This window comes from Gymnogyps californianus, chromosome 1, assembly GCF_018139145.2.
Source record: "Gymnogyps californianus isolate 813 chromosome 1, ASM1813914v2, whole genome shotgun sequence".
NCBI classification, from domain to species: Eukaryota; Metazoa; Chordata; class Aves; order Accipitriformes; family Cathartidae; genus Gymnogyps; species Gymnogyps californianus.
Genome location: NC_059471.1, coordinates 158,663,227 through 158,683,635, shown reverse-complemented (window position 1 = coordinate 158,683,635; position 20,409 = coordinate 158,663,227). Strand labels below are relative to the sequence as shown.

At 46.4% G+C, this 20,409-nt stretch overlaps 1 protein-coding gene across 6 annotated transcripts in view; it reads right to left on the bottom strand.

The window, feature by feature from the left end:
• ABTB3 (ankyrin repeat and BTB domain containing 3) overlaps positions 1-20,409 on the bottom strand; it is a 182,612-nt gene that overhangs the window by 60,992 nt on the left and 101,211 nt on the right. For 4 of the 6 annotated variants that reach the window (XM_050913513.1, XM_050913535.1, XM_050913542.1 and 1 more), the window contains exons 2-3: positions 16,441-16,590; positions 2,718-2,922 (exon numbers count right to left, since the gene is read on the bottom strand). In XM_050913513.1, the coding sequence (XP_050769470.1) occupies positions 2,718-2,922; positions 16,441-16,590 (355 nt within the window). The remainder of the gene's footprint in view (positions 1-2,717; positions 2,923-16,440; positions 16,591-20,409) is intronic. The other 2 variants (XM_050913528.1, XM_050913520.1) reach the window with 1 other exon arrangement.

Below are 20,409 nucleotides of genomic sequence, written 5' to 3'. Positions count from 1 at the left end.
ACTTTGAGGGAGGTACCGCTTTCTGTGCTGGGAAGTGCTAAGCCAGGCTGCCACCGTACCGGCTTCCCTTCCACCTCCAGCTTCCGCAGAAGTACATGCAGAGCTTTTGCAGCTCCCTTACTCAACCCGGTTCAGAGCCGAAATCCAGGTGCGCTGGAGATGGGTGTGAAGGACGGGAGCAGCTCTCGCGGGGCCACCAAGCCCTGCAAGCGCTGGGGGAGCTCTCTGGCAGCATCCCGCAACCCTCTCCACCCTGGGCATGCACGGTCAGGGAGGAGGGGGCCAAGACAGTAGCCAAGTTGGCTTCACGTAAGCCAAGGACAAGCCCCGTTTCATGGAAATACTGCCTATAGCCAGATCCACGCAGTCCTGGCTTCTCTGCACCAGCAGGGACACAGAGAGGCCAAGGATGGGGAAAGACACCTGGACCTCTTTGCTTCCTTCTGGGCTTCTTCCACCATAAAAGCAACTGCCACAGCTGGAGAAGAGATGGAACACGGCACGCAGACATGGCACAAAGTTTGCAAATATTCTGCATATAAAAATGTCATGTTTAACAAATCCACTGCCCCGCAACGCACAAAATCCCATCATGGAAACCGAAACCACCAGAAATAAGTCATGGACCACAAAGCATGCTTGCATGTAACAAAAAGATGGGAAATAGACAGGAAGGCTCCTCAGAGCGCTAAGGAGAAGTCAGCTTCACTGATCTCTTCTCTGAGCAGCAGAGGATGGTTGCTGCCAGCTGATGAAGCTCCAGAGCACAACCCCATGGAAATATCCGGGCTCATGCTTAACCCTGCATCGCTCCCACTCCAGCGCTAAGTACTAACGCATGTTTGATTAGGCAACAGGAGGAGTATCTGCTCCTTCCAAAGTGACCACAAGCTCTTGGCAATAACACCGAGTACTTGCTCTGGCCCTAACCGCACACCGCAGTTGTTAAACTGCCCTGCCAAAGGAAGATGTCTTGCCAGACGGAGTATTCAAAATAAAGCAAAGAAGAACAATCAATCGCTTTAAATAATCAGCGTTTCAAGTGCTCTAATGAAGAGAACATGTATTAAGGCGACCTCAGAGAAAGGAAAACCTATTAAAGCAAATGCTAAAAGTGTTATTTCAAATACTCCTGCCCTTTTCACTTTCCACAGGGAAATCTACACAAATCTTACAAAATCAGAGCCTCAGCATTATTAACCTTTGTATTCTGACTGGTTCCAGTAGCATTACTCCCACTAGGGTATTTTCTGATTTTGGTTGTTTTTTGTGCATACTAACCACTCTTGGACACGAGTTAGGCCTTCTGCAGTAACAAGGCTGGATGACAAATCACTAAATTAAAAATAATTCAGAAAAATGAGAAAATTCTGGATTCTTGTCATTTCTCTTCTGTTTTTTTCATACTTCGGAAACAATAGAGCAAAAAGCGACAAACACGCTCATGGAGCGACTCAAACTTGAAAAGAAACAAAATGCCATCCAAAGGCAAATGGCAAAATTCCCAGTAACATCATTAATGCCAGAGTTTCATCTTTTATGCTTTTCTGTGAATTGACATAAAAGTCTTTCAATGAAGATATCATATTATATATCATTTACGATTACACATACGATGAGATTCTCAAATGCTGCTTTTGAGATGCAGACCTCATACTGAAACAATAACCAAGTCCCGTATGTGCAGGTCTCGGGGCACACGTGCGGATCAGAGTTTGGCTCACACGTACAGCACGATATATACATCGGGATGTAAATGTGGAGCCCAGCTTGAAAAAGCAGCTTGCATTTGCATCACCATGATACCCATCCTAAAAATGAATCCCCAGCACTTTCCAAGCACCAGCCACCCCTCTCATCTCCATACTGGGGAAGCCTGGTTTAGGGCTGGTGAGAAGCACGGCAGGGAGACAGCACAGTGTGCCTCAGCACACAAGTGGAGGCTTGTGTTACCAGAGTGTTTGCTGGGCTTTTGACAGGAGATGGCTTTATTTTCTTGGCCAGCAAGCTGTCCCGGTTGCTTTCTGCAGTGCCCGGGTGCAGAGCTGGGCAACCCTGCCTGCCTGCCGGCATTTGGTAACCCCATCACCAGCTTCAGTGGCATCTCCTTCTCACCTTACGGCAGACCCTGAGTCAGGACGGGGCCTCAGGCGTGCCTCCCCTGCCCTGGCCATGCCCAGAGCAGGGACAACAGCAGCACAGCCAGAGCCTGCCACGTCCCTGGCTGGGGCAGCCCCGAGGTTACTCCTGCACCCGGGTACTCGGCACGGCTGGAGCCCAGCATCTTTAATGACCTCTCCTTTCTACACACTACTCTATTCATTTTCCACTTCCCCAGTTGCAGCTGTCGAGCCCTATTAACGCGTAGAAAAAACACATTTAAACCCGAACCTGCTAGGCCAGAAATAGAAGTTCTCATTTTCTTTTCCAAAACACAGAATAGCTGAGCAACAACAAAAGGAAAAGGAAATCTCTCCCAAGTGCACATCTGGAACCAATTTGCTCTATGTAGCCACTGGGTGTCACTTTTGATATATATTGGGTCAGCCACGCAGCGCTTCGGTGAGAGAAACGGATTTCAAAGAGGTGATCCTAAACCAAACCAGACTGCTCCGCAGCCTCTCATGCGCAAGCTGTAATTAGCAATTAGCCAGCCAGGCTGATTTATTAACGAAACATCTTCACCACAACATTAAGCACCGTGCAGTGACTCTTACCTCTCGGTCTGCAGCGTGACTTTTGACGGCTCCACGTTGGGGTTTTCCCACTCCATCTGTGGACAGTGCATGAAGTAGCACAGGGTGTACAGAGCCTCCGGCTCCCAGTAGAGCGATCCCTGCTTCTGGTGCATCGGCGTCCCGTTCCCGTGCTGCTTGGCATTGAGGGGCTGGAGGTGGTGCATCGCTCGAGACACCAGGTCGCCTGGGAAAAAGCAAAAGCTGGGTGAATGCCAGGCTTTTCAGGTGCCTCACCCCTGAGTTTTCAAACCAAAAGACACGCTGGGTTGCTTTTCCCTTCCATTTAACCTCACATATGCAAATGGTAAAGGGTAGGACAGGATCCTGTGCATTGCTCATCACCAGGCTGGACTTTGCCTGGTGCTTTACGTGGTGTGGTGTGACATAGCCAGGCTGCAGACAAGCCCCTGAAGGCCTGCAGGAGACGTGTTTCTGCAAATATGGTGTGTAGGCAGTGTCAGGCTGGCCCATCTCAGCACCACCAGAAGAGCCGGTACGCTGGGGCCAGGGTCACAGCTACCTACAGGCAGCCTTTGAAGGCTGCCAAAACCCCACAGCCCCAAAAAATAACCACTGGGGACAATGCAGAGTGGCACCAAAAGCTGCATGCTCCTGGTGTTGTAGAGTGGCAGGGAAACCCAGCCCCTTGCAATGAGGAAGAAGGCAGTCAGATAATGCACAGAGCACTGCGGGAGCGTGCAAAGGGACACGTGGGTGAAGAAAAAAGGGGAAAAAAAATTGCTAACAGACAATACCAGAAATGTGCAACCGAAATTATAATTTGTAAGCCCAGGCAGGGCCTGGAAAACTTCATGTTAGCAGAAGAGCAAAACCTGTCAAGTAGGTTTACCCAGCTGCTCAGGTTGCCAGAGCACAGAAAATGGCCCAAGAGAAAGATGCTCGTCGTCTGCCCTGCACCGTGGTTCTGGGTGCTTCCTCACAGGGTGGGTATGGGAAACCAGCTGCGATATGCGGACTGGGATCAGCAAAGCCAGCAAGTGAGATTAGCAGGCAAATATACAGGCAAGCAGCAGTGAGTCTCTTAGCATAGTACTGATTGTAACTAATTAACTAAAGCATCTCCCTCTGAGGCAGTGAATTTTATGTTTGTTGATTAGTGACCACTCTATCAAAGGCAGGGAAACAATTGTGGTTACAAACTGCCTGTTTTCACATGTTCAAATCACTCTGAGAGTGCTTTAGGGGGAAATAATGATCTCAGATCAGATCAGATGGTTTGTTTTAAATGAAAATCTGAGCAAGAGCCCTTTGGGTCATTCTTAAGCTATACAAAAGCGAGTGATGGGGAAAAGAGGACATAATTTTCCCGTGTTAAGAAGTCACACGCTTTCTCTTATTTGCTTTTCCCAAGCTACCACTGAGCACTGAAACTTGGAAGGAAAAGTTGGAAATGTACACCAAGGTAGGAACATAAAACCAAATGGGGGTGGGGGTGGGGGGGAAGGCTGACTAATGAACTCCTGGGCAAACTTAAAGGAGAACCATTTTGACTGTGTGCAAGGCAGCGCTACAGGTTTTTTTTCGAAGTCCCACCCCTGTGAACACATCACACCACATCACCTCTCTCCAGCCTGACTTGCACAGAAAATGATGATGCTGCTGTGATAATGTGCACCAGGGAGAACAGAAACATCTCGTTGAAAAATGCTCAGCCCAGTCCTCCAAAAACACAGCCTTAAAACCATGAAGAGAAGAAAACCGCTGGCATGAGAAAACTGCCGAGTCCATGATTTCAGGGTTTTGACACAATTTTTTGCTGCACTCTGCAATATTCCTCTGATTCAAAGCTTTCATTTAAAAATAGTTTCTGTCTTTTCCCTTTGCCAGGAAATTGTCATGATAGGACCAATCTTGCAGCCCTGAATGCTCATAATTTCCGAGAGAAGCTGTGCATGCAGAAAGCCTGCAGGATCAGGTCCACAGCAGAAACAGATGTGCCTCTGAGATGACTCCCCAGTCCTGCACAAAATTATCTGCAGGCAACCAGAAGCAGCAGAAAAGTTTGGGACCCCCTTCACTCAGCCCACGCTGCCACAGCAGACGTGCACTGCCAAGCCTAGCACGGGCCAATTTAACTGCTACAAACCTTGCTGATAGCAAAAGTAAATTCCTCTCTTCTCCTCCAAAAGGCAAAAAAATTGTGTAGAAGTGCTGGCAGCAACATCCAGCTTTAACAATAATAGCAAAAGCAGAGAAAAAGGAGTTGCACTAAGTTCAGCATTTTCAGACCCAAGCCACCACGGCACTAAAGCATGTGGTTAAAGTTAAGCACATGACTAGTCTTATTTCAGTGGATTGAGACAGCAGGCACCAGAGAATGCCTCTGACTTCTGTACCGAACAATGAATAAAAATCAGGATGCAATTTAGGCCCAGATTCAGGCAGCAGCATTACTTCATCCCCATTCCTCCTGGAGCGCTGGGGCAATGCGACTTGGATGACACATCCAGCACCAGAGGAAGCTGCACAGTGAGTTAGGAGGGAAAGCAGCAGCAAGAATGACATAGGCAGGGCAGGTAGCTCAGCATCACCACCGATGCAAGGCTGTAGGAACTTGAGCCTCGCTGAAATCAATGGAAAAGCTCCCATCCATTTCAATATGACCAGGAGTTCACCCTTTTATTCTGTATTTCCTCAACTACTTCTTAAGAAACCCAAACCAATTCATGTCATTAAAGCTGAATTAATGTTTTTTATGTTTAAGCCTCATTTAATTACATCATACCAAGAATTGATTGGCTTAGATCTTGCTTTTGCCTTTGCTATGTTATCGCTGGTTACATTTCAAATAATTTCTGTATTGACAACTATTATAACGTTCCTCTATCAGAGACAACTCAAAGCTTAAATAATCAATACCTATAAAGCATCGAGCTTCACAGAAGACAGTAAGTAAGCATAAAAAGCTGCATTATGATCTTGGTACCCAACAGGCAGAGCACTGGAGGCAGGATGGGAATCACTGCTCTCTATTTTATTCCACAGTGTAACCTTGGACAATCCACTGCATGCCCTGGTGCCCTTTTCCTCCTCCAGTCACATCCAGTTACGGCGTAAATTCTTCAGGGCAGAGACTGTGCCTTAGTATATCTGTGCACCAGGATTAGTGCCAAGAAGGGACGAGGGAGCTGACAGGCGCACGCACACACTGTATGGTAGTACTTATGCATACTCTGTAAAACGTAGCATAGTGTAACATCTGGTTCGAGATGCATGCGTATTGTTTCAATCCCTACCACGTTTTGCTGCTTCTATTCTTCCTTGCTAACATGCTTTTGCTTCTCTATTTTCTTCCAAAGAATATATCAAGAGTTGAAACTCTCTTTGACCCTGGCCAGGGCACCCCAAAGCCCATGGACGTGAAACCAGCTCCACGATGGGACTCACTGGTCTGGTCTCCAGCAGTCAGCCAACTCAAGTCTCATGTGGGAAACCCAACCTATATATGCTCTCCTTGCCAGCTGTAAAAGCCATGGTATATCTGAACACCGAGGGCAACTTTGAATTTTTGACCAAGCATAGAGAGGCAAGCCCCCTTCATCAGTTTGTGTTAGCCATCTGCTCTTCAGAGCCATGTTCAGCAGAGCAACGCTCTGCAAGGGGAGGTTACCTGCTTGCAGCGCTGCTGGCTCTTCTGCATCTTTTTTGGCCCTGAAAATATGTCTCAGATATATCAACTGAGTGCATCTGAAAGTCCAATAAATATCCTGAGTGCATCATTTCCAAAAAAAACCCATAAAAAATAAAAATCTCAGCAGCTGAGTCAATCCTGTAACTCGACGGATGTGGCTCCCAAGGGCTGTGGCGTCACGACACAAGGGGCTCGGCAGGGATCCCTGCCTCGCCATCCCCTGTGCTCATTCTCGCCCCTGTACCACCAACTGCAACCCATCTGAGGAACAGACTGGGGAGCCGATCTGCCTGACAAAAGACCTTGCCAATTTTATTTTGTTTTTAATTTAAACCAAATAAACACTTCCATAATCTATGCAACGTAAGCCAAGCGAGCCAACGCACAAACTGCTCTGCTGGCAGAGCCAGGGAGAGGAAGACATCACATTGTGCAGGGTAGACACAAAAAAAATGAACAGCGAGGTGGGGGGATATTTGAGGATACTTTTGTTGCCGAAGTTAGGAAGCCAGAACTGGAGGGCAGGCTCCCAGAGGGCAGCAAAGGCAGCAGCAAGCCCCAGGCTGGCACTGCCCTGCAACCCTGGATTGGGATGGGGAAGAACTCCGGCAACACGGCTACATGCTGGAGCTTGTCAGCCCAAAGGAGAAATGCTGTGCCTCACCTGTCGGCTAGAAAAGGACCCACGAAACCATCACCACACCGCAGTGTGTGGAGAGCTGCCGCTGTAGCGACCAGCATTTCATCCTTTCCATGACTAAAGTAGGACTCACCCATCGCTGCTGCTGTCAGTTCAGCACAGTTTATGAACGCAAGGTCCACATACATTTGATTTAAAGATTGAAAATATTATGTAACGCGCATGTTGTGACATGGGCCTGGTTTAAGGCAATACTGAATATTTAAGGAACAGCTTCACTGAATTCGAGCCAAAGATGCGATGTGACAGGGAAAGTTAAGCTGCTGCAGTCTGTACGGGGGTGGCATACAACATACAACAAGAACATACAGCACACAAGTGGACGGCTCAAGCCCTCTCCGCAATGATCAGTGAAGCCTTTTTTTTTTTTACCATGTTTGGCTTCAGCAAAAGCTATTATCACTGCTTTTACTACTTTAGAGCCCAATTTTTAAAAAATAACACATCTGTCTCCAATTTTGTAACAGCGGAGGGGGGAAAAAGAAGAAAAGCAAAAAGAGGAGGAAGAAAGAGGAAATAATAGATGCCCAATGCCCACTTCTGAGAAGCTTCCTGCGGGATTTTATGGTCTGTCATGATGGACCTGATCTTGCAATCATGCCTGCCTAGGAGCAGGCTCACTGCTTTCAGAGGGATAAACTTCCACAGCCTAAAACATTCAGCTGGGTGTGTGTGTGCACAACCACGACCCTGAGGTGAATGATGCTGGACCGATCCTCACACAGCCACTCCCTACGACACCTACCTCGAATTTTTCTTGTTCCAAAAACATGTCCTAAAACCACAAGAACAACTTAATGATGATATTTTTGCACACTGAAAACAAGCCACACAGTTTCTTGGCCTGTGTCTTTCCTTCGAAGCCCAGGGGAGAGAGGAGGATCTCTGTTTCCACCGCAGCCCTCTTCCCGCATGACGCCCCGTTAGGGCACCATGTGAGGCAGCAGCAGGCCATGTTTCTAGCATGACAGCATCCTGCAGGCAGCACCCATCAGTTTCATAACGCTGGTCTGATGATCCTTCCAGCTGTCCATGACTCCAATGTGTGTAGCCTGCTCTCAGGAATCATGCCCTGCAGTGAGGCATGTTGACAGCAGCAGTGTTACTGCTTTGCTGTGCTACCTGGGTGAATATTTTCTCCTGCAAAGAGGGGGTCAGAGCCATAGACTGGAGTCATGTCTGTCCTTCAGAGCCCTTAACGTCCTCCTGCGTCCTGTCCAGACCATGAAAAGGAGGCGTATCGGTCAGGGAGCTGCACTCCAGACACCAACTTCATGTCATAGCCAGTAGTTTCCAAAGTTTGCCCCCTTACAAGCATGTGAGCCAGGTGCAAAACTTACTTTCTTGTCCTGGATTCATTTCACACCTCAGCATAAAAGTCCTGGATCTATGGTTTTGCTTATGACCAGCTCCAGGGAGACTGTATTGAAAACATGATTTATAACCCTGATGATAAACCACGGTCCATTCAATCAGACTGCTACCTGGTAGCCATGGCCATCCTGCATCCTTCCCAAACTGTAGCTAAGTCTCTCTCCCTTTCTACCTTCCTGTTGCCTCTGGTTTCTGCACCAAAGTGATGCATTGCTACAGCTCACCCCGGCATATGCCTGTAAGCGCATGAATGCAGGTGAATACGCGTAGTTGAACTGTGTCTCCTGTAGCACGACAGACCGCCTCCAGTCAGCCGCCCGAACCATCCCTACACTCTTGATTTCAGCTGCGCTGTTCCTCCATGTTTGCTCTGCCTTCAGTATTGCATCAATCTCTATGTTTCAAAAGTCAGCTGAGCAAAAACTGCTCGGGAGAAACCTTTCCTCAAATGATTTATTAGAGGTCTTTCTATCGTTAACTCAAGACGACCTATCTGTATCAGGAAAGGAGTGTGCAGAGAGCTAGGGTGGGTGCACACTAGAAAATGTTTAGTATGTATTTCACTGTGCACATGCTCTTAGCACAAAGTATCTTCAAACATAAAGCTATGCTATTCTTGGCACACAGTATATTCCAGATTCTAGAGCCAGCAGCCTCGGGCTGTGGGTGCACTTGGGGTGCCATAACCCACAGTCAGTGGAGCATCCCACGTGCAACAGATTCACTGTGGAGCTCACCTTGCAGAAACCTCCCCATCTCTGCCATCTCCGCTTGCCCACGTCGTGCCCCGATGTGAATCTGCTACCCCAGGCAACCTTTTCTTCTCCTAAAAGCCATTCATCTCTCCCAAAGAAGAGCAAAAGAAAGAGCTGTGGTCCCAAACTCTGAATTCAGCACCCAAAGACAGAACCGGGATACGAGCAGCCCATTTCCTGACAACGGCTTCCCTGTGGCCTCCCACAGATCGTTTAACCTTTTATCTCCACTTATCCCACCATCACAAGACGCTTCTATTTATATTACAGAGTAAGCGTTTGTGTGTGATTTAGTGTTTGCAAAGCCTTTGAAGACTGAGAAATTAGGGATTGGATATATCCCATAAAAAAGCCACAATAATAATTAAACCTTCTCAAGTTCACATACCTATTATAATAACACTATTACCTTCAGAATCTCCAATCCAATGTGGCAAGCATGATGGTTGTGTTTGATTCCCCTTAAACCATGTCAACTCCAAACAAAACAAGCTTTGACTCGGATGAGCTATTCATCTGCCGACCTAATGCAGAGCCTTCCCTCTGCGGACCTCCACCGCCTTATGAACCACCGTTCCTGGATTTTCTTTGGCCTGACGTAGACCCATGTCCTCAAACACTGAATTTAAGAGCCCCCCATGGCTGAGCAGGCCAGCTGAAGAGTGCCCACCCTGGCCTGACCAATTGCCTGTGCTCTGCACAACAGGGACAGGGAGGACTGCAAACCTAAGTAAAGGAAAATGCTGTTGTAACCCCAACCGTGCTGTGATGCACAGGAGTTCAGGGGTGAATAGGAGTCTGCACCTCAAGGGTAATGTACGTGGGGGAGTCCTGAGCCGATACATGGGTGTATCAAGGAAGGGTGGTGGAGGGTTGGAGCTCCAGCATCCCCCACCCACCAAGGTGATGCCTTTTGCCTCTAACCATCAAACCTGAGTGGGCTTAAACACACGAGCTAGAAGCCCTGGAGGAACAAAACCACCTGCATGGGGAGAGACCCTGGCTCGCCCCCCCAGGAAAGTGAAGGGGGCTGAGTTTCACCTGCGGGGGGAGCCGGGGAGCCCCCAAAGGAGCTCTGACAGCAGATGGGGACCCAGGCAAGTGATAGCTGACTCTGTTCAGCCCCTATAATCCAAGACAGAAATCCACCTCCCTGGTCAGCAGGACAGTGAAAGGGAAGGTAAAGCGTTAGCAAGGTGTAGACTGGTATTTTCAAATTATCCTCCCTCCCGCTTTGTTTCCGCTGACAAATAAATGTATTGCTTTATGGTTTATGAGAGTGGGTATCTCAGGGGGAAGGGAAGAAAAGCAGGGGGTTGTTTTGGGCTATTAAGTAACCCATAACTCTTCCTGTGCACAGATGCAGACAGCGAATGGAGGCTCAGGTCCATCACTCGGAGGGAGCTGGAAGGGGAACGGAGTAGCAGCTAGGGGAGCCTGCAACCAGCTAGCACTTAATGGAGGCAAGAAACTACCTAGCATTTAAGCACTGCATTAATCTGTCTTGTGTTCTCTGCTGGGGGGCGAAGGGGCACCTCAACAACTTCTCTTTTTAGCTTTTACACACGGAGCGGATGACGTGTGGATCGCAGCAAGGAGGAACCGCAAACAAGAGGCCCAGAAAGCAGTGGGAGAGCGAGGACGTAGAGATCTTGTACCATAATCCAGCGGAGGGCCCTCAAAAACTAGGAAAAGTATTACATCTGGAGAGTGCCCATACAGGCTGCCAGTCAATGGCCAAATTGCTCCCTATGCTGAAGGGAGCACTACCATCTCAATTGCAGGTTTCGGCTAGTACCTCCGCTTAGCTCAGCACTGCACTGCATGAACCAAACTGTTCACAGGGAATAAGCTTTGGCCTTTCTCTACAGTGCTGCTTAGTCTGAGAAAAATATCTGACAAAAAGGGCTTTTGTTCCGGCAGTAAATAAGCAGAGCACTTACAACAACCCTCCTTCAGATGCCACCCTTCCAGCACCTTTACCCTGGCATTTGCTTATAAGCCTAGGTTTAACATCTTATTTAAAGGACATGAATCAATTTGTATGGCTCCTGCAGTGCTCCTTCCTGTTGGTTGCAGAGGATTGAGACTAGATGAAAAGGCAAGGGAGGGGATGCCAACTTGTCATCATCTCCTCAGCTGGGGCTGCAAGGAGAAATGAAAAACAGTAGTGGTATGTGCAATCACATTCCTGCTTACACTTCAGCAGTAACCCTTCCTTTCATCCCTAAAAGTGTGCAAAGATCTACTGGGAGGCTGTTATTTTGGAAATATATACATTCAGCACCGCGGAGGCAAAGAGAGGATGATGGGAAGGGTGGCATTTTTCCAATGGCAAAAAGGAAAACCTTGCTGAGACCTGAGTGGTGACACGGAGGAAATACCAGCCTGAACATCACATCTGGGAACTGCTCTAAGTTAAACACCGTTCAAAGGCTAAAAAGCTCTGAGATCAGCAGCGTTAAGTTGCATCCACATTTTCAGATTATCCTAGTTTAAAATAAAAATATGTACTTGTTGTGGTTAACACTCAGAGTAATACCACCACCATCGGTCACCATGGTTTGCACAAGACTGGGTGGCAAACTTCTCACCCAAGAAAGCCATAGTGGACTGGCCATCTTTGGACTCAAAGCAAGCCCCAAACAGTTTTCTGCTCTAACCTGAAGACGTGTGAAGATGCGGTTTGGATGACATCCTAAGCCACAGGTTATCCCTCTGGGTGGCTCAAGAGACACAACCCTTCTGCAGCCCTGCGCATGCACCTCAGCATGGGGTGGTTGTCCCAGCTCGGCCGTACACTAACACCTTATGGTCTTCACCCCAAGGCAGGGAAGGAGGAATATTTCTTGGTGCCAGGATTGGTGCCCAGCGCACCCTAAGGCTCTGCTCTTCCTTGTCACCACCTACGTGCACACACAAGAGAAAGAGGGTCCTCCTTCAACCAGCAAAACACAGGCAACCTCCAGTTGTGAGTCTCATCCCTTCTGCATCTGGTCTCCAAGCTGGCAGCAGTATTTTTAGATGGGTGATGAATAGGTGTGTTGGAGTGTTATGCAGTTAAATATAACATAAATGTTTGTGGATTGCAAACATGCATATAAATAAGTTAGGAAAAATATTCAAAGGTCAAAATGCAGTATCATGGGATCTCTCAACAGCCAAAGTTCTCCGTAATATTCCTCTCTTTTTCTATTCAGTCTACTTATTTTTACCCCATCTGAAGGGGGAGGAAATAAAAGAGAAGAACTAGAAATCTAGAAGAATCCCCAAAACTTTCTGAAAAAAACCCAAACAGATCTATTCCCCTTCTCCTCTACGTCTGGTCTGGAAATACAGGAAACTTCAGGAAAAATTGAAAAAAAAAAAAAAGAAAGAAAGAAAAAAAAAAGTCTTGTGAAATATTTTCTCTAAGATTAAATAGTGAAATACTATCAGGCTACTGTTTAAAATCCTATTATTTTTGCTGTGCTTCAGTTCTTCCCAATGTTGTCTATATAATAAGCATTTCAAATGAAAATACATTATTTTAAAACACATCGTAGTAGGCAATTACAATTCCTGAATACTAAATGCCAATATAACATAGGCCAGATTTATTGTTGTTCCTTAACTTTGTGCCACGTTCATTATATTCTAATGATTAAGGTTTCACATTAGTTTTTCAAGCCTTTTCCTTGCAATCACGCATTACCGCTGTAATCGCGTTGCAGAATTAGGTCTCTATTTACATTCTCCTCCTAAGTCCTGGAGAACGAAACCTTCCTTTGATTTTTCCCCTAAGTCAGCAACATCGCCTCTTCTTCCTATTTTCGGGAGAGTGCCCCAGGGCCAGCGGCACTACCTCACCCCGCCGCCGCCGCCAGGCAGGGCAGGGCTGTCCCAGAGACGACCAGCGCCTCGCTTGCCTGCTGAGCTCGGGAGATGAGAGCAGAAGCACCAGGCAAGCAGTGTTTGGGGGGGATAAAGGCAGCATCTGCAAGTCCGGTTGCACCTGCCCAGCCATGAGGACCGCTCAATGGCAGCCTGGGATGACCTCCTACTCTGCAGTATTCCCAGAGGGTGCTGCCCTCCCTCTACGGTCGTGTCCACCATCCCACCTTTCCCCAATTTTCTCTCACCTCTGTCACCCCCCAGGGAGACGCAGCTTGCCGAAATGGTCTTTTCTAATGTGCCGACAGCATACACAAAAAACCAAAAGGAGCAGACAAATGAGGGCCATCACGTGTAGGGTAAAGTGAAGGTACCACAAGATGCAAGGCTTTTCACCTTGTGAATCTATTTTCCACCTGGGACAGACTGTGAAGAAACTAAGATCTGAGCTGAAATACAGGTGCTGGGCAGTAAATGGGCCCCGTTTGCCAGCTGTCGTCTTCCAGGGGACAGATTTGATTTCCTGGTCTCAAAGCTTCCAGCAGCTCGGCAGCCGGCCACACTGCTGAATGTGAGGATGCTGGGCAGAACCGAGAGCAGGGGAAGCCTTTCCTCCACATGCAGGCGCTTGTTAATTCTAGTTATTCTGTGTACTTGCAATACTTTAATTATTAATGTCAATAAACTACAGGAAATCTCATTCAATAGGAATTGCTTTTTTCTTTTTTTTTTCCTGAGATAAAATTAAATTGCTTTATTGCAAGATCACTCTTTGCCCTTGTTTTTTGTGCTCTTTTGAAGAGAACAGAAATGAAGTCCTGGTTCCTGGGATATTGCAAGCCGGTGGGACATCGCAGACACATGCCTGGGGACTACCCGCTCTGCTCTGTTGGTCCAGCAGGCCAAGCTTCTGTCCTTGCCACTCACTCCTGGTTGCCATCTCCTCCTCCTCCTCTTCACAAGTGCTATCCTCTTAATTCCCTCCTATCCAGAGAGTCTCCCTCATCATCTTTATTCATCCCCACAAAAGCAGGGGCTTTTACATACCTAACCCTTCCCTCATATCCCACTTTCTCCACGCCAGAGCTTGCCATATCCTCTTTCCTTTCCACAACGCCACTTCTAAAGCTCTCCACCCCCCTCACACCACTGGGGCAATGATAAATCCTCCTTCGCCTACTCCCTCCCTGCCAACGCGCTCTGATCCCCAGGTGTTGCCCCCTGGCTTCTCCCTGCTGCTCAGCGTTTCTGCCCGCATGCTGTGGTTCCCCAGCCTCCCTCCACGGCAGAGGCTTTGCTGTAACCTCCGGGTCACAGCCTCTGCTGATGCCAGAGACAGATACACAAGCACTGAACAAAGAGCAAACCCCCTGGCATCCCCCCATTCTCCTTCCATTTCATGATTCTCCCCCAAATTCACAGGGCTTTACCCACTGACATGCTGCGTCTCCCTCCACATTTCACAACTCAGTTTTGAACTCTGCACCAGCACTGCTCCACAGCAAAGATTTCTACCCAGCTGAACATCAAGCCTTGCAAGCTTTGCCAATTACCACCCCTCCTACTGCTTCTTCCCTGACATGCATCTGCTTGCAGTGGCTGGGGAGGTACCCTCGACGGTTGTCCAGAGGGCTTTCTGGAGGGCTACCAGCTTGCTGGAGGTGCCAGCCTCTCTGACAGCTGCATCTAACTCCCACTGATGTGCTCTTTTCTTCGAGTTGGCCACCCTGAAGAGTGTTTTGCCTGTGTTTGCAGTCAACAGACATACAGAAAGCAAACCCTATCAACCAAGCATTTGAATCTAACGTAGGATGACTTAGAGATGGTAGATTTCTGGAAATCAAATTTAAAATGGGAGGGGGGGTAATTAAGGAGTCTGGCTTTTTGGGTTGCGTACAGAGGTTCAAAAAAATCCAAAATGAAAAAAAACAACCCTGAAATATCCACAGATTACTTACTTATTAAAACACAACCATATGTACTTCAAGAAAGAGAGCTGTATCATGCATAATTTAGTTGGCATACAGACAGTACTGTTGTGTGTTTCATGCGCGTGAAATAAATAAGCATAAATTACTTAATTTGAATAACACCAAACACCTGATTCCAGAGATGAAGCAACACTTCACGCTAAGGCATGTAAGTGCTCTTGGCTTGTTGACGTTTCACCAGAGCAGAGAAAAATTAGCAAGCTGAAAACAGAAATTCTTATTGTGGCTTGTAGACAAACATCCACAGTACATCCACAGGGCTCATGAACAGCACGTAAACTGAGCCCTGATGATATGATGCAGCTACAGAGGAGACTGCCATTGCTACAGAAAACACCAGGAAAATGAATGCGAGATACCTATGCATGTTCTTTACTATGTTGGTAACACAGAATTCAGTAGTAAGAACAACAGTAAGCTGGGCATCCTGTATCTTCATAGATTTGAGACTTTTCAATTTCTCCCCAAAATTTCGTAACAGACCTCAGGAAAAAAAGACTTGATAGTATTTCTGACAGACCTCAGGGAAAAAAACCAAACCTTTTTTGTCTGTTCTGTTTTCCCACCTGTAGCTTCATACCTCTAACTATACCGTAAACATGTGATTGAAAGACTTCTATTTTAATAAAAAAATTTTTTAAAAAGCACTTCTGGTAACTTTATCTCCATGTCACATGAGGATTCACATGGCATTTGCCTCCTACAATTTATTCGTGCTGAAACCAAAGCTTTCAGATTTTGACAGATATCATAGATTCTCACATTTCTCAAGAAATGTTTTGATTAACAGCAAATAATTTATCTTCCAGGCACAAACTCCTCTGGTGCAGGTTTGAGTTGTGGTTCTTTCCTCTGTTGGAACTGGAGAAGGAAAGGCAGCGTGAAGGACCCTCTCTAACACAGGTCAAACTAGCTCTGCTTTAAATTTGTGACAACATTTCCTTCACTTATTGCAACCTTCAGCTTTTTGCCTGCCCACCTCGAAATAGGCATCCCAGTGAAATGAGACAGGACACCAATATGACAGACATTTGCAAGTCTGGCCAAGCCGTGAGGTGCTCTCAAATGCAACGTAGGGAAGATGAAATAAAGCTTCTTTCACCTTTAAAAATGAGAGCAGTGTATGCAAACAAGTCATAGGCATTGTTATGAGACTGCACAAGATTTCTTTCCTCCTGTGGCTTCAGCTTCAGCTTTCAAACTGGCCATGGAGCATAAGCATGGCTAGATCTGATCCAACGTCTCCTTCAACGTCTCCAAGCCCACTCGTCTGTTCTCTGCACAACCAGGCAATGCAAGCGGTTTTACTTTACTCCGAGGAAAGAAACCCAAACATTATCAACAACCTTGTACTTACTGAGTTCAGCAATGCTCCCCACGCGTGTAGCAAGTAAAGACTGCTCGATGGTCCTTAGCTCTGACTGGCTGAACATCTGCACTTCCCCGGGCTTGTTTGACCTTTGCTGGTCTTTGTGAAGGTTCAAGCTGTCTGGCAGGCAGAGAACACCTACAGTGGATAAAAAGAAAGGAGAAGTCCAATGTAATTTCAGCCAGTATGGATGACTTTGCTGCCACCACCACATCGTCTTGGGGACATTCCAAGACGAAGTATTATATTTTATTTTACTTTAGTTATTAAACTGCTCTTATCTCAACCCGTGAGTTTTACATTTTTTTTTTCCCAATCCTCCTCCCCATCCCACTGGTTGGGAGGCTGCATGGTGCTTTGTTACTGGCTGGGGTTAAATCACAACAACTGGGAAAACCAGGACCAAAGGTCTTGTCCACCATGGCTGGACGACAGTAACCTAAACCAGGATCACCCTCCACATGCAATCACAACACTAGAGCAAACTCCCTAATAGCCTGTTTGAATGCTGGAGATAGAGGAGCAGGAGCAGCCTTAATCCCAGCCCTGGCTCCGGTCCCAGGGTTGTAACAACCACAGTAAAACCGTATGCATGTGTGGACGGTCACGAGAGAGGAACATGACTGGCCAGGAAGCACCCTGGGGAGAAAGAGCAGGACATCTGACACAGCAACAGGGAGGAAAGAATTAAAAGCAGAGAGGTAAGGGATAAAAAGCAACAACTGCTTATCACACAAGCTCTCCAAATTCTCCTGCCATCGCTCAGTGGCCGACTCGCATAAACACTTGGCGCACTGATCAACATTTATATTCTGGGGATATACAGAGCTTGAGAAGTACAACACCTGGATTTAAAATGCAGACTTGCCTGCATATTTTAATACGTATTCTCTCTTGGAAATCTTTCTCATTTATTTAGATTATTCTTTATAATTTTAATGGATAGAAATTAAGGCAAAACTGGAAGAGTCTTCCCTGCAGAAAACAGATGTGTAACTGATCTAATACACGAAGAGATTTCTAAAAACAAAAAATAGAGCATAAACAGCTTTATGGCATATTTAAAAAATGAATGTCCAACAAGAAAATCTTTTTGAGTGAAAACACACCTTAAGTGTGGAAAAAACACTGTTTTAAGATACCTTTACAAATAAGATTCAAATGGTTTAAAATCATAATATGTACAGGAGATATTTCGCCGAGTGATTAAAGCAGTGGGATATAGACATTTTATCCTCTACTTTGTCTATGACTCCATTCCCACAGCCAGGCCTTTTCGTTACAAACAGCCCTGATGATTAATTACTCTGTTCTTTAGTGAGGGGAGCGTATTCTTAGGTTCTTGGATGAAAAGTGCAACTGAAATGCAAAATGCGCCACTGTTCGAAAACTTAGCAAATTATAGGATATGTCACGCCAAAGGGTTTTACTTGGGTTGGAGATTAGTAAAGACATGTAATAGCTAAACATCTGATACTTATATGCCAGCTTCAAAACTGTAATTGACCACAGCGGGTGACCAGTGGGGTGATGGAAGATTTGTTTATAACTCTCATAATTTTGCTGGATCAGATCTGATTTTTGCCAGTATGGAGAAAGGGAATTCCATGGCTCAGGCATGCAACTCTGCCAGTTTTCTAGCTTCAACTGTTTTCCCCAAAAATGATTAAAGAAAAGTGAATCAAATGCTTTTTAGAAGAAAAACCTGCTCTCTTTTTTATCAGTGTTTGATGTAAAGCTCAAACTCACTGACAAAAGACTATGGCAGGGAATTGCTCCCCGGCAAGAAGACAGCACACCAAATCGAGGGAGGGGAAAAAAGGTAAAAACTTTGTGATTATAAATATCTTTTTTATAAATAGAAACATTTAAATAACCACCACCAGCTTTCACTGGTTTGGCTACAGTTCAACATCCTTATTTTAATTCTTTGCCGACTGGTATTATCCGCTTGCCTTTTCAGCTGTGGCTTCAGCCATACTATGTTGTACTTGACAAACAAGTGAGGGTCTCAAGTTTCCAACGGCCTGAAAAAGAAGGACCTTTTTTTCCCCTTGCTTTTCTGGCTGTCGCTGCTGATGCTCTCTGTCATTGCACACCAAAGATTTCTGTGCAGCATCTTCAGAAATGAACGGCAGCATCTGTCTTTTCTCTCAACCGGCACTGTTCAGTGTCCTTCCTTTCTGCACGGTTACTCAATCCTGTGCGCTTCTTTGCCCATTATTTTATCTCTCTTCTTCCCTCCGATTCACTAGAGTGGAAATTAAGCAGTCAGTTGTTGCCCGATGAGTACAGGGTCAGGCTCACTCAATACGCCGCTGGCTGCTCTGTGCCACCCAGCAATGTACAGCAGCCATACGTTGCATCCATGACTGCTGTGAACCACTGGAGCAAGGCAAGACAACCAAAGAGCTCAAGTGTATTTGGATTTTGTCACCTCTTTCGGTTCTTCCCATCATCTATACCCTCCTTGGGGTAGGGATCTGTCTAGGACTTGTCTGCAAGGAGACATATCCAGAATGGGCCATACCCAAAATTGCTTTATTCACTTTGCCCTTGGCCTCAGGGTACCCTGCAGTCTCTAGGTAAAAGACTGAAGAGAAACGCAGAGAATACATTTTAAAATCAGCAAGATGCCAAAAAAAAAAAAAAAAAAAAAAAAAAAATCACAGTGACAAGCTCCTAATGCTCCCTCTTCCAAATCTCTAGAGAAAAAACAACATCATAGGGAAAATCCGATGTGCAATTAATACACTCCACATTTTTCCTGCCCTCTGGGCTCAGCTGAAACACAAGCCAGAGCTCAATTCCCAAGGACTTAAAAATCCCAAACCAAAGAAGTATTGCACAAAATGACAAAGTGAAGACTGAAGATGCTCAAACTTATAAAAGCAGCAGTTATTTTAAACCTTCATGCAAACTTATCCAAAGCCAGGGGTGCCTGGTAACTCTATTCCAGTTTCCCCATACACATTCCCACCTCTTGGGCTTGGTTGATATGCCACCCTCCATTGCGAGGCAGATTTTGGCACAAATATACATACATTCCTGCATGCTCATTTCAGAGCTTGCCACGGAGCTGCCTGTCCTGTCCTTGCAGCATGACAGAAGAAGCGTGCGTGCATCACGCAAACATCCCAAACTCAGCACCCGGTAGCAGCCCCGACAGAGCTTGTCCCTGCTCCTCAGTGCCTCCCCAGCAAAACAGCCTGAAGGACCTGATGGCCAAGAGCAACTCCAACACCAGACACAGCAGCGATTGTGTGACCTCTTTGGCTTTCAGGGCAGGAGAAATATGGGGTCTGTAGCCCAAATCTCACCTAAATATAGAGGAATCATTAAAAAAATCTAAGCCCCCTCCACTGTTCCTCTATTTAGACAGATATTTGCACTTATTTATATACCAGCTGTTGCAAAACATTTGGTTCCTGAAGTGCTGGCACCTACGGTGCCCATACTCCAGGACCAGCAGTCGGACTTCACTTTCCCTCAGGCACTGGAGGCTGCTGGCTTTCCATGGACCATGTATTGTTCTTGGCACCGCACAGCTATTCGCATCGTGCAAAGGCAGATCAAAGGGCAAAACAGCAAAAAATAAGACAAGCAGTCTTTTGTATACCACCATGAATGACTACACAATGTGGAAAGCAATGAAATGGCAAGTCTGTGTATTTGGAATGGGCAATAAAGTTCGGGGCAAGGCTGTGTTGCATCCTCAAACATCCCATAGTTTGGTCCCAAACCAGCTTTGCCACCTAAAGCAGCATTTTCAACTGTGAGTACATCCCAGTAGAAAGAGGATGAGAGAGACAGAACCTAAACTTGCAGTTCCAGTTACTGCAGGCGTGAAGTTACTGCTCCAGCCTTCCTCTTCTCACCTATTGTAAACATGCTTCAGTACCATACACCTCCTATATTTGAAGCTTTTATTTGTATTTCAAGGAGTTTGAAGACATT